This window comes from Lactuca saligna, chromosome 4 (assembly GCF_052625555.1).
Source record: "Lactuca saligna cultivar CGN05327 chromosome 4, ASM5262555v1, whole genome shotgun sequence".
NCBI lineage: Eukaryota > Viridiplantae > Streptophyta > Magnoliopsida > Asterales > Asteraceae > Lactuca > Lactuca saligna.
In genome coordinates, this window is record NC_136420.1 from 142,686,880 (window position 1) to 142,703,222 (window position 16,343).

The window sequence follows — 16,343 nt, forward strand, 5'->3', positions numbered from 1 at the left end:
CATTTATGAAGTCACCAACTCTAGCCTAACTGAGGCTATTTATAAAATCAACAAAATCATACCTACAACCTATCTAATACAACTCTTTATGAATTCGAACAAAAAAAATCAAAACCAAAAAACAAACTCCAAACAAAACAAAAACGAACGAAATGATTGTATCTACAACAAGACCAGAATAAAACCAATTGAGATTGGTTACAATCGATCGAAAAAATAAAATAAATAAATAAATAAAATTGTTTCGGCATTGGTCACTAAAAAAACGACCGTTTTAAGATCAAGACTACATATCGGATCGCTAATATGCGGGCCTAGTTTAACCCCCCTTGTGATTTTGGTCCAACAACATGGATTTTTTAGGGGTTGGCTAAAAAGACACCATATTTTACCATTTAGACAACCCTAATTAATGTTTGAAATATTTTTATCGGTTGAAATTGCGTTGTTTTCCGAAAAAGATGATTACAAGAAATTGATTATAGGTTGACTTTTTATAAAAATGATTATAGGATGTTTAAGTGGTGTTTTATTAGCAGTATCCATTTTTTAGACCTCGTCACTATTTTAATAATTATCTTTACATTTAAATACATTATCAATTTATCATCGAAATTATTGGATTGGTTCAAGACGGAAACTGGATAAACTTAATTCTTTTTTACGTGCTGACAGTTTTCTATCGTAAAATTACTGTATCTTACCTAAAAAGTAAGTCGAGCAACAAAAAGAAAGAAAAAAACATTGTTTTCATAATCAATGTACAATGTATACATGTTTATAATAATTAAATAAGAAATCTAATTATTAAAGTAAATATTATTTACATAATCAATTTTCTTATCCAATTATAAACTTACAATAAAGAAAATTAAATTCTTTTGCTTGAACACTTGAATCTAAAATCTATAAGCTAACCAAATATAGTCGATTTAGATTGATTTTTTTTATGTTATTGAGTTGTAACAATTTTAAATACCCTTGCTTGAACCTGGACGAAAAAATGGTCAAAGTGGAATCTCCTTATGTATTTGTATATATATCCACGTGTGTATGACTGTGCTTTTAAAAGGATCAGCTTGAAAGTTTAATGGGATTGCTGGAACTAACCATGCCGGAAAATCTCTTCGTAGAATCGGAGTTACTTCAACAGAAGAAATATAACGCCGGAGATGGAGCCGGAATTGTCTTCCCGACTGTTTTAATCCCTAGTCCAAAGTTTGGTGATCGTAATCTGAAGGAAGCCATCCGCGATCAGAAGCCATGGCTGGAATCTGTGCTCCACAAGACCGGTGCGATTCTGTTCCGAGGTTTCTCTTCCGTTTCATCTGCTTCCGACTTCAACGACGTCGTTGAAGCTTTTGGTTACGATGAACTTCCGTATGTGGGTGGCGCCGCCCCTCGCACCAACGTCGTCGGTCGTGTTTTCACTTCGAACGAGTCTCCTCCTGATCAGAAGATACCCTTCCATCACGAAATGGCTCAGGTTTGTTTTTTTTAGAGGAATAATCAAATTGAATTGCCATTAGATGATGGAAGTCCGAGGTTTTATAGATTATTTGTGTTTGATTGAATTCTCTGCCCTAAAAATCAATGTAAACATGAATTCAACTGCAACAGGTTCCTAAGTTTCCATTGAAGGTGTTCTTCTTTTGCGAAGTGGAACCAAAAATTGGGGGAGAAACACCTATAGTACTCAGCCACGTGATCTACGATAAGATGAAACAGAAATACCCTGAGTTTGTTGATCGATTGGAAGAACACGGATTGCTCTACACAAGAGTGCTAGGGGAAGATGATGATCCTTCATCCCCAATCGGTCGAGGATGGGTCTCCACATTCTTAACCAAAGACAAAGCCATCGCTGCAGAAAGGTTTGCAAATCCCGATTTAACCATGAATTGTTATTCTCCCCCAAAGTATTTGCTGATTTTCGTTATCAATTTCAGGGCTGCGAAGCTCGGAATGAAGCTCGAATGGACAAACGATGGATTGAAAACAGTAATGGGTCCAATTCCAGCAATCAAATTTGACGAAACAAGAAAACGCAAAATTTGGTTCAATAGCATGGTGGCGGCGTATACTGGTTGGGAAGATGCAAGAAATGATCCGGTGAAGGCTGTGACATTTGGTGATGGAACACCGTTGCCGGCAAACGTCATACACGACTGCCTGAAAATCCTGGAGGAGGAAAGCGTTGCTGTTCCATGGCAGAAAGGTGACGTTTTGCTGCTGGACAATTTGGCGGTGCTTCATGCCCGGCGGCCATTTGAGCCACCGCGAAGGGTGTTGGCTTCTCTTTGTACGTGATGGGAGAATAGAATACTGGTTTGTTTCCCTATCAAAAAGGAACTGCATTTGCATTTGCAATTTTTCATCCTTGTTTTAATCTTATATGAAATACGTTGAGTTTGATTTGTAATTTCTTTGGGTATATTATATTTCACTTTTTGCAAGTCAAACCATGGTTTTAGACTTTCATTTTGAACTCCTAATAAGATACATCTTATACCTTCTATATTTTTATAAAAAATCAATCTATAATTAAGTTTTTTTAGAAAACAATACAATTTTAATCAATAAAAAGATTTTAAAAATTAATTAGAATGTCTAAATGATAAAATAAGATGTTTTTTTTTAGCAAACATCACTATAATAACGTTAAAGTAAGATTAATATATAAAATGGAGAATAACTATCTGATTAGCCCCAATCTTTGGATGGAGAGGCACTAGCAGAAACACTGCCGCCCCTATTGGTGCTTTGGTAACGGAAAAAAAACATTGTTGTGGAGTAGATATCTATAGGAAAGAGAGTAAAAATTTGATATGGTGTTGACATGGACATAAAGATAAAAGATGAACATTTTCAATGTCGTAGTTGGCAATTTGGCATACAAACGTCTACCTTTCTAAAAAGATTATTATTCTTTGGGGTCTTTGGTGTTAAAACATTTAGAGTAGAAGTATTTAGAAATTCTAAGAATTGTGTAAATATTTTCAAATTGAAGTATTTAGATGGTACTCCTAAATCCTCAATTAGATAAGATTCAACCCAATAGAGAACAAGAACAACAAGAACAGAGAATTAGATGTTATAAATGCGTGATTACCAGAAAATGGATACTAAAAACAGATTAGTAACTTCCTTGTTTGAAAACTATCACAAGACATTTTTCTCTATCATAAAACTATCCAAACTGTCATAAAACAATTTTCCAACAGTCAAAAAGTTTCACAAAACTGGGTTTTAATTAGAGTGTAAAAGAAGTCCAAAAATCGAGTAAAATTTCAGGAATTCGGATTTCTGATGCATTTTTTATATAGTCAGTTCGACCCCAGCTAGGGGCTCTGTCCTTTGGACCCCCGGACCCCTGTCCGTTTAGGAACAATGCCCCTAAATGACAATCTACTTTCAATCTTAAATAAACTTTCAATCTTAAATAAACTTAAACAAGTGTGTACTTCGTACCTTTCTTACTTGTTTAATATTTATCAATATTGATTTTGGTCACCATACCATACCGCTAATTAGTCAAAATCCATAAGTAAGACACCCTAGTTTATTTATAAATTGAAAAGTGTTAAAATCATAAGCTTAGCCGAACACCTTCTTTGTTTATGTTATGCTCTTAGAAAAAAAAAAAAAAGGTGTGAAGGTTAAGGATTTTCGTTAAAGCTTTTCTTTCCATACAAAATCAAAACCCCATTTTTCTTGGACGATGAATGTGTTTAATTTCCTTCCGGCAAAATCCGATGGATGTCGATTGTGCTGGCTTGATTGTGTGATAGGGACAACTTCGACTCAAATTTGACGAAGTTAACAAATTTGTCAACCATAACCTCCCCATGGTGGGGTTGGTTTAATAAGGAACATGGAAGGTGGAATATAAATAATAAGCATACATAAAAATTAAAACATAAATAAACAATAAACATAATAGTTTATTTATTAATTAAATAAAATATTTATTTAATAACCATTTAATTAATTAACACCAATTGATTAAATGTATTTGAATTATTTAAATGGACGAGTTTGTCCATTCCATCCAAAAGTTCGGGTTTACAAGAATGCATGTTAGAGCAACTCCAACCATCCTCTATTCATCATCATTTTTGTGTTTTGGAAGCCAAAAATCCTTCAACCAACCTTCAAATGTAACACCATTTTTGTGGGCTTCATTTTAACACCAATGTACAAAGGCCAAATATAGAAGTCTCTAAAAAAAACACCATTTTAGAGGTTGGTTGGAGTTGAATCATTATTTTGATGTCAAACAATCATTATTTCTATGTTATGTTGTTGGAGAAGCTGTTATGGATTTATGCATATAGAAAACTCTAGCTAATCTTTCCTTTCTTCCTAATTTGTGGTGCCTTTGCTTTCCCCTTCCCTCTAGTCGAAGAACAAGAACAAGGAATAACACAAGAAACACTGTTTTCATCGTTTACATATCGTTCGTATGGTTGTCGATAGTAGTGATTTGTTCTTATCACATCTAGTACATCAAAGGAACCCTACAAATCAAGGTATAGATTCTAAACATTTGATGGGTTGATGCTTTTGGTTGTTCATTATTAGTCAAATTGGATGCGGCTTGTGGGAATAAGTAAATTTTAATCTTTTAATTTATAATGTTCTTGATTCTTAAACTATTTTTGAATCATAATATTCCCAACATTAATACTCAAGCATATTACAAATCGTAAGGTGATTTTTGTGCTTTGGTAAGAGGTATGCCAAAATTAACAGTTCCAAGTTGGAAGATTTAACCAACTGGCTAGTAAAACCTAAGTTTGATGAGACTAAATGTACAAGATAGACATACATTTTTTTCGTCTAGAATCTTTTAAACATCTAAGAGTTACACTTATAATGCAACTAGTAATAACTGCCTATTGGTTAAACTTATTGTTCTCTGTATGATCAACATAACATATGACAATAAACCCTAATGCAGATCTTAGCCTTTATTAAATTAACTACTTCATAAATATAAGGATAATTTATTTATAAAAGATAAATGTTGAAAATACTAAAATTAACATTGAACTTTATAGATGGTTACAACATTAGCAAACAGTCTTTTGCTTCATTCTCTATTGGAGAACACAAGTTGAATAACTCAAACTTCAGATAGATAGAAACATGTATCATAAGTTCATGATTGTCTTCTAAAGCACGAGAAGAAGTTGCATGTCATTAAAATTTGTCTTTCTAAGAGTCAATTTCATATGTATCAACTGATTATAGATATTAGATTGACCCAACCTCAATATATCACTAAACGGGTCGACATCATTAGGTAAACATTGAAAATGATTGTACCTATATATATCCTTCGACATTAGATATATGTTGTTTTGTCTTGAAGTAGTTGAATGATTTTATGAATAGGAAAGTTAATTAAAAAAAAAAAAAAAAAAGTTATGCTTAAAATACCAACACATATCTTGACATTGTATCCCAAACCAATAAATGATATATATTTACTTAAGGTAAAGCAAAAAATTTATATGATGCATTGAAGTACAATACGTGTATGGACATCATATTCCAAATCAATAAATGTTGTAATATGTATTTTCTTTTCCGTTTTTATGAGATATGGAACACATAACAAACATGGAAAAATAAAAAAGGACAAAAAGATCTTTTGTGATACATGACAATTCATCTTTACATTACAAGAAATTTTCACAACAAAAGCGAACATAATGGACAAATAAATAAATAAATAAATATAAATGAAAGCCTCACCCTCATTACTACAACAACTACTACTACACCAAACCATCTATGCAAATGCAAGTATTTACCAAGTAACAACCGCCGACTGAAGTGAAAGATGGGCGGGCGGTGATATTAGCGGCCTTGAACAAGGCCGCTAAACACCTGGCTGTTTCCGGCGAGTGTAGCCTCCCACTCAACTGATGATAAAAGTATTTGTGAAAGTGATATAACAACTTGCTTAATATCTGGTCTCAATATTGGATCCTCCTCCACACATTGTTTTGCCACCATTGCCATCTACATATTGTATGTAAAGAGATGAGTTTCAAACTTTTAATCCTTTTTTTTTAAGGGTTATAAGGTGTTACCTTGAAAACACAATCATGAGGAAATAAATCCAAGAGATTGGGATCTATGTGATCTTTTAACCCTGACATTCTCATGGAATCCGGGGAGTTCTTAAGAGCTCCTAACATCTGTAATATTATTTAGAAGGATTTAGAACATAAAATAAGGAAATAATTTCTTTTTTTTTTTAAAAAAAAAAGGCTCTTACAATGGATGCTAATGAACGTCTCTCTGAATTTTTTGTAACAGCTTCGGTTCGTGTAATGGCTTCTTTTCCTGATATGAGTTCAAAAAGAACAACACCAAATGCATATACATCACTCTTTGTTGTAGCCCTTCCATCCCTCAAGTATCTGTCATTCATCATATCATTGTATGTTTCAAGTAAGTCTTTATAAACAAACATTCTTTTTTTTTTTTTTTGACTAAATGAACAGTGTGGAAAAATGACCATTTTGCCCTTCTGTCTGTGTAGAAGTAATAAATGATGTATGTTTGGAGTAAGTGTTTATAAAACAAAGATTGTTTCTTTTCTTCTTCTTTCTTGACTAAATGAACAGTGTGGAAAATGACCGTTTTACCCTTCAGTCTGTATAGACAAGTAATAATGATGTATTTTTTGAGTAAGTGTTTATAAGCAAAGATTGTTTATTTATTTATTTATTTTTTGACTAAATGAACAATGTGGAAAATGACTATTTTACCCTTTTGCCTGTCTAGAAGTAAATAAATGATGTATGTTTTGAGTAAGTGTTTATAAACAAAGATTGTTTCTTTTTTTTGGACTAAATGAACAGTATCGAAAATGACCATTTTACCCTTCTGTCTGTTTAGAAGTAATAAATGATGTATGTTTGGAGTAAGTGTCTATAAAAAAAAGATTGTTTTTTTTTTTTTGACTAAATGAAAGTGTGGAAAATGACCATTTTACCCTTTTGTCTGTCTAGAAGTAAATAAATGATATATGTTTTGAGTAAGTGTTTATAAACAAAGATTATTTCTTTTTTGGACTAAATGAACAGTATCGAAAATGACCATTTTGCCCTTTTGTCTGTCTAGAAGTGTCTAGAAGTAATAAATGATGTATGTTTGGAGTAAGTGTCTATAAAAAAAAGATTGTTTTTTTTTTTGACTAAATGAAAGTGTGGAAAATGACCATTTTACCCTTCTCTCTGTCTAGATGTAAGGCTGAATAATAATACTTGATTGTTTACTTTTGAGAATCATAAACAACCACAAAAAAGAAAAAAAAAAATTAAAAATTAAAAAGGAAAGAGCGTCTTACTCTGGAGCTAAATAACCAAAAGTTCCAACCACTCTAGTAGCAGAAGCCTCCCCATCATTAGTTATTCCAACAAGTTTTGCCAACCCAAAATCCGAAATCTATTCAAACCAAACTTTCTTTTAATCTACTAAATAATATATAAAAAAATATTATTCTCATAATAAAATTTAAAAATTACCTTGGCTTTGAAGGCAGAATCCAGTAAAATATTACTTGTTTTAATGTCTCTATGAACATAATGAGGCTTAGTGTGTTCATGTATGTATTCCAACCCTCTTGCAGTATCAAGTGCAATTTGAACTCTCATAATCCAAGATAATGCCGGATGACCTACACTTGTTTATATTAAATAATTTCATGAGTTACTTTTTTAACAATATTAGTAATTTAGTATTTACGAAATTACCCTTGTTTTGAGGATCATGCAAGTGACTTCCAAGTGAACCCTTTTGAGCATATTCATAAACAAGGAAGAGTTCATCATCACTAGCTGCATAACCAATAAGTTCTACCTTGACAACAACAAATCCACACACACTCAATAGTGTTAGAAAATGGTTTTGACTTTTGACTTTTGACTTTTGATGATGAAATAAACAAGGAAAAGATAAAAATGTTTTACCAAATTTGTATGATGAACTTTGCACAGAACTTTCATTTCTGCTATGAACTCTTTGGTTTTTGTTGCAGTCATCTTTTTCACAGCAACTTCCTGTTCACGAAGTAAACCATAGTACACAGATCCATAGGTTCCATGGCCTACAAGGTTTGACTCAGAGAAACCATCTGTACATGAAAATATTTCTTCATATATGAACACAATAGGCTTCTCTACATCAAACACATCTGTCCCAATTACTGTAATTGCAAAACAAGAACACAGAATCACATAAAAAGTTATCAAGAATTCGAGAAGCTTTATGTGAAGAAAAGGTGGATTGTAGTAAGTGGGAACCTTTTGGAATGTTGGTGTGTCGATCGCTTGATGCGTCAATGGTTTGTTGTCTCCAGTCGTCGGATTTGCAGCAGAGTCTCCCTGATCCACACCAGATGCTTGATCTTCGTAATATGTGGAACTTATGTGATACGCTTTCATCTTCAGGATCGTTTAAATGATTACAGATTGATGATCTTAAACAAACGAAAAGAACAGTTGCGAAGATTAGAGCCAAAGCAACACCCAAACTCCCTATGATCCACCAATGTTTTACATCGCTCTTATGATCTGTTCGCTCAACTGGATAAAGCTATAGTATTAGTCAATCAGTCTGTTTGTTATTAGTCGATTGTTTTGTACGTTCTTACCTGTAACACTGCCAGAAAGAGAAGGTGATGGAGAAGGAGAAGGGGGAGAGGTAGTTTCTACAGGATATGGATCTCCAGGAACTATGAAATCAAATCAGACATGCATCAATGGTTTTATTCCTGCAAACGCAATTAATATGATGGAAATAGTAAACCAACCTGAATTCAATGGTATGTAATAAAGTGCACCGATGGTGATGTTATCGGGATTATCGATTCCGTTAATGGATTCGATGCTATCCATACTAACACCAAATCTGCTCGCTAACAGTTCAATGCTATCTCCTTCCTTCATCACATAACTCATCAAGTAATTCCATAGTCCACTGGAACATCCGCAAAACAGCTGCAACGAAACCACCGCGCCTGAACGCGCCGGCCGGGAGAAATTCGACAGATACGCTAATCCTCCATAGGCGTCAATCACGATATCATGAACAGATCCGCCGGTTTCCCTAACCGTGTAGGTAGTATTCGTCAAGTAGCTATGAACTGGTGAATTAGCACATGAACAGTTCTTCCGAACGAAAACATAGTTTCGGGCGTTACCTTCAACTGTAACGTCGTGAGGGAAGACGTCAAACATGCTCATAATCACGTCTAGGGTTTGATTCGGGGACGGTGAGAAAGCTAAGAAGGAAGTGCATAACCGAGATGTCTCTGTGCAATTTAATGGCGTCGGATATGCAGAACAGAGTGTTTGCAGTTGCAAAAGGAAAAGAAACAGTGGGATGAACTTGAGCATCTGGGTATGTTTCTGAAGTGAATATTCCATTGTTGAATGACTCCAAAGATCTATAGTTGATGAATTTGGAGCAAATAACAGGTATTAGCTAAAGATTGAGGAAGCTGTAAAGCATTTGGAGATCCTTGAGCATCAGAGATGAAATCAATGGATATATTGGGGATTCTATGGAGTAATCTGTGTGTAATGAGGAGGAGGAAGAAGAAGAAGAAGGGGGGAAATTCTTTCAGACTATGAACTGATGTAATCGATGGGTCATGTAGCAGTAAAAGTAGAAAGAAAGGTGAACATGTACTGAGAGAATCATGTTTAGACACTTATGTTTTGGTGTATAGAACTTAATGTTTTTGTTTCTATTTTACAATATCTTCTTATTTATATTTTATTTATTATAATTATTATTTCAAAGGTTTTTCATATTTTTTGTTTATATCGAAATATTCTGTTAGTTTTTAAAAATATAAAATTAGATAAAAATCATAAGTTAAAAGCTTTAAAATGCTATACGCTTAACCTAAATGTTTTTTTGGTATTTAAATTGTAGAGAAAACTAATATATTGTGAATATCATTATTTATCTTGTATGGTTATATGACATGGATTTTGCTTTTAGACTCAAATACTGAAAAGATTATTGTTTCAGAAAAAGTATTGATGCGTAAAGCTAATGTCAATTTTTTCCCAAAATATAAAACCTTAGAAATGGTGTAATGTCGTGGTTCACTCATTATGCTTTTTCAAAAATGGCATGATGTTGTGTCTTTTTAGTAGCATAAAATGCTTTGAACTTAAAGATAATATCAAAATGGTGCATTATGTTCGGCTTTTTGTATATACAATTGTAATTTATGAAGGCTCTTTTTCAAACAACAAATGAATTTCGAAAATATTTAGTTGGTATAGTAATCAATACATAAAAAAAATATATGTAGCATCAACGGTGATATCTATAAAACTACTAATTGAAAAGTATAAAAGAATAACCTAAAAAGCCTCTAAATAAAAAAATAAAATATATATCGTTTGTCCAAAAAGTTGCAATTGCAACATTATCGTGTGTGGTATTTTAGCTACAAGGTAGTGTAGGGTAGCAACTAGCAACAAAACATTAAGGAATGTTGCTGATATTTAAGGTACAACAAAGATTTCGATTAATTATATACTATTTAATAAATTTTAACCAATATTTATAGTAAACGTTAATTAAGTATTTATTATTTAAACTAAAAAATGGCTTGTACTCCAACAGTATAAAAGTTAGTAGAAATATATCATTCATCGTTCAAATATTGTTAGAAATAAAATATGTTAATTTAAGAACACTTATTGTTTTAGAATCTATAATAATTCTTTATATAATTAATTGTTTTTAATAGTTTGCTGTTTAATAATAACGAGATACTAAACTGATAAACTTAAAAAACATATATTATCGACGTATATATTTACAATTTAGTATTGAATTAAACAGGAATATTTTGTTGTAGATGAATTTTAACCATACCTTTATATAGAATTTTTGTTGTTTTAATTGGATATAATGGATAATGATTAACACATGGAAGATTATGGGCCCACCAAGAACAAGAGGGAACATAAATTCAGATTTGCATGTGTATGGAGTAAAAATAATACAAATATAGTTGGCAACAGTGTTTATAATAAATTATATTTGTTTTTGTATAATATTATAATACAACTTTCAACATGATTTCAAGTTTTCAAATTAGATTATTTTATCATGATTGACGCCTTCAAGTAATACGCCAACGAGGATCATAGACAAATTTGTTCAGTAGATATCTAAATTAAGAAAATATTTTGAAATGAAAATGATAATGACAGTCAATTATGATGCAAATTTAATGTGAATTTATATTATTATATATTGTAATTATTTGTTTCAAAGATATAAGTTTTTTTTATAGGTATTTAATATGAATTTATATTATTACTTACTGTAATTATTTGTTTCATAAGTTTGCTAAGAGGATGTGAAAAATATAACTTTTTGTTAAAGTATAAATAAACACTTTCGTTATTGATAATATCATTTTTACATAAATAGCAAAAGTAATGTAATCAAAATTCAAACTAACGTGTATTCGTCAATTAATAAACTTGAGTTTGTTATTTGAAATGTATATATATTATTAATATATTTAAAATCACATCATTTCAATTTTGAGGGTGTGTTTGTCATTTAGATTTGAAAGTTTTTAGTTGTTAAGAAAAAATATATATATTTGAGTGTATGAGCTTTTAATTTTAATTAAAATAAAATTTCAAATTTAAAATTATTTTAATCGTCACTTAACAAAAAACTTTTTTATAATTTTATAAATTGACTTAATTATTTTTTTAAAATCAATGGGTAATAGTATGTTTTATATAAGTAGTCTTATGTAATTTCAAATATTTTAAATATATGTCCAGTTTGTCGCAAGGTATGTTTGGATACATTTGGGGAACATACAGTTCATTATAGAGAGCTCCTTGGTTTCAAGTGTAAACATGATGTGGTTCGGGATGTTCTCTTTGATGCTTGTCGGCATGCTGGTATTTCTGTGAAGAAATAAGCGTCAGTGAACTTTTTTGACGGACCCGCAGGATGGAAGGTTCACAGTTAGACCGTCTAACATTTTGGTCTTTAGATGGATAGAGGAAAGCATGCGTGCGTGGATCTTACTGGGCTCTCTCCTCTCGTTGGTTTGGGGAGCTAGGGTTTCCCAGTTGGGCATGCCGCATTGAAAGTCACTACGTGCAAAATGGTAAAGTACGAGAATGCATGTATAGCAAATCAACATGTGTTTGTTCCTTTTGCATTCGATACATTTGGTTTTCTCGCACCAAAGGCGGTGGAGCTCCTCACTAGAGTCAAACGGATCATACATTCTAATGTCATATCTCCTAGATCCACAAATGTAGTTTCAAAAGAATTGGTTTTACTATCCAGAAAGGACTAGCGGCGCAGCTTGTTGCCCGTTTGCCTTCAATCGATATGTATTGAAATATATAACTTTATTTATACAAAAAACACTAACTTGTATATCTAATTATTTTTATCGAACACATTTATAAAAATAAAATCATACAACTTTCACTTACCAAATTGTTTTATTCAACCTCTCTAATAATATTTGATATGAAATTGGTTTTTACAATAAGAATCTAAATAAAGCGCAATAAAATTGATTCTAATGTGATTTGATTGTTTAATGTGTTGGTTTGAATTGACTTTTACCCGATGTTTATTCAATTATTTAAATTTAAATTAAATTCAAAAGATATATTATGATACTTTGAATTGCCTTGTGTTACATGCATTGAATGGAAAAGTCGCTGCCTGATTTTGAGAAGCTTTGTTCCTGTGTTTTGGAAAACGACGGAAACAAACGGCGTTAAAGCGAAAGGTCTGGAAAAAAAAAAAAAGAACAAAGCGCAAGTAGCGAGCCAAACGACAGTTGATGTGGGACCCAGTCTCATATATTTGGCGGCAAATCGGAGTGATCTGGGCCGTTGATTTTTGAAGTCAAAGCGGAACTTGACTACGACATCAAAGTTACCTGACATTTCGTAACGGTACAAAAAATCTTTTCCCTTTCGTAAACCTCGTATAAATTTTCTTGTACATTTTTAGAAAAAATATTTTTAATTGATTTGTATATTAGAAACTGAAACAATACTCTTGAAATGAATATAGGGACCTTTTTAAACTTTCTTCATGTTCCCTTATTTGCCATCTAGCTTCTTGCTGGGGCTATTTCGCTGTTAAAAAAATGAATATAGAATGATAGAGTAGATCATAGATTTGATCATGTGTTTAGTTCTTTTTTCATAAAGAACGATAGAGTAAAAAAAATGAAATGGCAAGCCATATTGTTAAGAACCTAATAAGCAACAAGCAGCTAGAAAAAAAAAAAAAAAACAAAAACAAAATTACAACCCAAAAATCTTGATTTGATCATGTGTTTAGTTCTTTTTTCATAAAGAAGGATAGAGTAAAAAAAATGGAAATGGCAAGCCATATTGTTAAGAACCTAACAAGCAACAAGCAGCTAAAAAAAACAAAATTACAATCCAAAAATCTTATCTTTGCATTTAACTATCGGGTCACAAAACAAAAACAAAATTACAATCCAAAAATCTTATTTTTGCATTTAACTATAGGGTCACAACATCATTTGTTCCACCTTATGCCATTCTTTTCCTTTAATCGATAATCGATACGGAAATAACGTAGAGATTGGACTTCGCTCACCAACAATTCGACTGGTTTGTCTCCTTTATTATGAACTTGACGATTTCTCAATTTCCAAATTACCGAGAAGAAGGTCATGATAATTGTCTCTTGAATTAGCTCGGTAGAAATAGTGTTTTGGGTCTGTTTCTTGAGCAATATTAAAAAGTTATTTTATTCATGTATTATAGGCAAGGTTCTAAATAACGTAAGGTGTGGCTTGGTAGCAATGTCAAGCCTCAAACCTTTTCGAGCCTTAACGAGTCACGAGGTTTGTAAAGGATGGCTTAAGGCGGAAATTTTCTATATAATTAATATTTTTATATGTATTTTCAAGTAATATATATATATATATATATATATATATATATATATATATATATATAAATTAAGGCGGCGTTTTGGCAAAGCTTGGCGGCAGGTGCAAACCTTGGAGTCGTGGCGCGCCATGGCGGAGCCATGACGAGCTTTTTAGAACCTTGATTATAGGAGAATGCAATGTGAAATTATTTAAATTATATATACCCATGTAATCCATTACAAATACAGTAGATTACAATATAATTACCAAGTTAAACTCAGTATCATAGCCAACTCTAGTCGGCTGTTTCTACCACCTTCGATCGTCGCCAAACCTAGTGTAACATCCCAGAAATTTCAGACAAAAATTACATTTTTAATTCATTCCAAAACATCTAGTAATTATGTCAAAACAACCAAACGTGTATCATAGTGGAATAATATCAGAGTACAAATCCTAAAATCACATAATGCCGAAAACATGGGAGTATGTGGTGCGTTCAAGCCGGGTCCTTCCCTTTCGAGCTGGAAGTACTTGAAACATAACTGAAAACCACGAACACAAAGCTTAGTGAGCTCCCCCCAAAATACAAGATACCATACATGCATAACAATCAAACATAATTGGGTCTATTTCACCCCATTCGATATCTTTCAACTGGTATTGGATCTATTTCACCCCATTTGGTATCTTTCAACCGGTATTTGGTCTATTTCACCCCCCTTGAGTATCTTTCAACCGGTACTGGATCTATTAAACCCCCTTCGGTATCTTTCAACGAGTACTGGGTCTATTTCACCCCTACAGCTAAGCATACAATCATATCAACAAAAGTCACGAAGACAACATGCATAAACAAACATAACATGAAATTATCACGAATACAACTATCATCCTACTAATATAATCTAGTGGGTCGACATTGGTGCCTTCGACCCACGAGTAGAGTGAAGGAAACTCTCCTCGGACTGAAGATATCAAATCAAACTCGGGCTGTCGAATCTGAAAGTGTTCTCACTAAATCACAAATGAAAGAACCCTAATTAGCAATTAGGTCAATAACCCTACCCGAGAATCTAAATCCTGAACCGCAACTTCAAGGGTAAAAAGGTTTTTTAATCGTTGCCTTATTGGACCTAATACACCAACGTCCAAATCCAAACTAGCCCAAAGCGCAAAAGATATTCCATGCACACTATGGGGCCAAGTACAAAAGGCCCAAAAACTTCTCCGATGAGTACGCTAAGTGTACCATCAGTACGCTAGCGTACTCAAGAGATTCGTAATATCGGGACCCTAAGCCCGTACGCGCAATGTACATTCAGGCATACACCCCAGTTGGCCAAATCTTGCTTCTAAGGTCTTAATCAGTTAAAACCTGATGTCTAACTTTAGATCTAGCCTCCTAAGGACGTACTAAACAGTAAAATGAATATAGAATGATAGAGTAGATCATAGATTTGATCATGTGTTTAGTTCTTTTTTCATAAAGAACGATAGAGTAAAAAAAATGAAATGGCAAGCCAAATTGTTAAGAACCCAATAAGCAACAAGCATCTACAAAAAAAAAAAAAATTACAATTCAAAAATCTTGATTTGATCATGTGTTTAGTTCTTTTTTCATAAAGAACGATAGAGTAAAAAAAATGGAAATGGCAAGCCATATTGTTAAGAACCTAACAAGCAATAAGCAGCTAAATTATATATACCCATGTAATCCATTACCAATACAATAGATTACATCATATTTACCAAGTTAAACTCAGTATCATAGCCAACTCTAGTCGGCTGCTTCTACCACCTTCGATCGTCGCCAAACCTAGTGTAACATCCCAGAAATTTCAAACAAAAAATACATTTTTAATTCATTCCAAAACATCCAGTAATTATGTAAAAACAACCAAAAGTGTATCATAGTGAAATAATATCATAGTACAAATCCTAAAATCACATAATGCGGAAAACATGGGAGAATGTGGTGCGTTCAAGCCGGGTCCTTCCCTTTCTAGCTGGAAGTACCTGAAACATAACTGAAAACCATGAACACAAAGCTTAGTAAGCTCCCCCCAAAATACCACATACCATACACGCATAACAGTCAAACATAATTGGGTCTATTTCACCCCATTCGATATCTTTCAACTGGTATTGGATCTATATCACCCCCTTTGGTATCTTTCAACCGGTATTGGGTCTATTTCACCCCCTTCGGTATCTTTCAACCAGTACTGGATCTATTTCACCCCCTTTGGTATCTTTCAACCGGTATTATTTCTCCCCTACAGATAAGCATACAATCATATCAACAAAAGTCACAAAGACAACAGGCATAAACAAACATAACATGAAATTGTCACGAAGATAACTATCATCCTACTAATAT

The 16,343-nt window shown here is 32.7% G+C and overlaps 2 protein-coding genes across 2 annotated transcripts; one reads left to right on the forward strand and one right to left on the reverse strand.

Moving 5' to 3' along the window:
* Positions 1 to 1,052: 1,052 nt before the first annotated feature.
* On the forward strand, positions 1,053 to 2,422 carry LOC145042896 (clavaminate synthase-like protein At3g21360). The gene is made up of 3 exons (XM_078991408.1): positions 1,053 to 1,486; positions 1,621 to 1,874; positions 1,950 to 2,422. The coding sequence occupies exons 1-3, from the start codon at positions 1,091 to 1,093 to the stop codon at positions 2,308 to 2,310; spliced, it is 1,011 nt and encodes a 336-aa protein (XP_078847534.1). The 5' UTR covers positions 1,053 to 1,090; the 3' UTR covers positions 2,311 to 2,422.
* Positions 2,423 to 5,637: 3,215 nt separating this feature from the next.
* LYK3 (protein kinase family protein / peptidoglycan-binding LysM domain-containing protein) lies at positions 5,638 to 9,749 on the reverse strand. Its single transcript, XM_078991410.1, has 10 exons — positions 8,834 to 9,749; positions 8,675 to 8,755; positions 8,325 to 8,606; positions 7,992 to 8,227; positions 7,776 to 7,881; positions 7,548 to 7,699; positions 7,370 to 7,467; positions 6,293 to 6,437; positions 6,105 to 6,212; positions 5,638 to 6,033 (listed from the first exon to the last, which is right to left on the reverse strand). The coding sequence occupies exons 1-10, from the start codon at positions 9,447 to 9,449 to the stop codon at positions 5,869 to 5,871; spliced, it is 1,989 nt and encodes a 662-aa protein (XP_078847536.1). The 5' UTR covers positions 9,450 to 9,749; the 3' UTR covers positions 5,638 to 5,868.
* Positions 9,750 to 16,343: the final 6,594 nt, after the last annotated feature.

What these genes read in the sequence shown, in the direction of transcription:
- LOC145042896 (XM_078991408.1), top strand. Translation starts at nt 1,091, where the DNA reads ATGGGATTGCTGGAACTAACCATGCCGGAAAATCTCTTCGTAGAATCG. An exon ending in TCCATCACGAAATGGCTCAG is followed by an intron (nt 1,487 to 1,620) that starts GTTTGTTTTTTT and finishes CAACTGCAACAG; the next exon opens with GTTCCTAAGTTTCCATTGAA. An exon ending in AAAGCCATCGCTGCAGAAAG is followed by an intron (nt 1,875 to 1,949) that starts GTTTGCAAATCC and finishes TATCAATTTCAG; the next exon opens with GGCTGCGAAGCTCGGAATGA.
- LYK3 (XM_078991410.1), bottom strand. Translation starts at nt 9,449, where the DNA reads ATGGAATATTCACTTCAGAAACATACCCAGATGCTCAAGTTCATCCCA. An exon ending in TTTGGTTATTTAGCTCCAGA is followed by an intron (nt 6,438 to 7,369) that starts GTAAGACGCTCT and finishes GATGAATGACAG; the next exon opens with ATACTTGAGGGATGGAAGGG. An exon ending in CTCATGATTGTGTTTTCAAG is followed by an intron (nt 6,034 to 6,104) that starts GTAACACCTTAT and finishes TACAATATGTAG; the next exon opens with ATGGCAATGGTGGCAAAACA.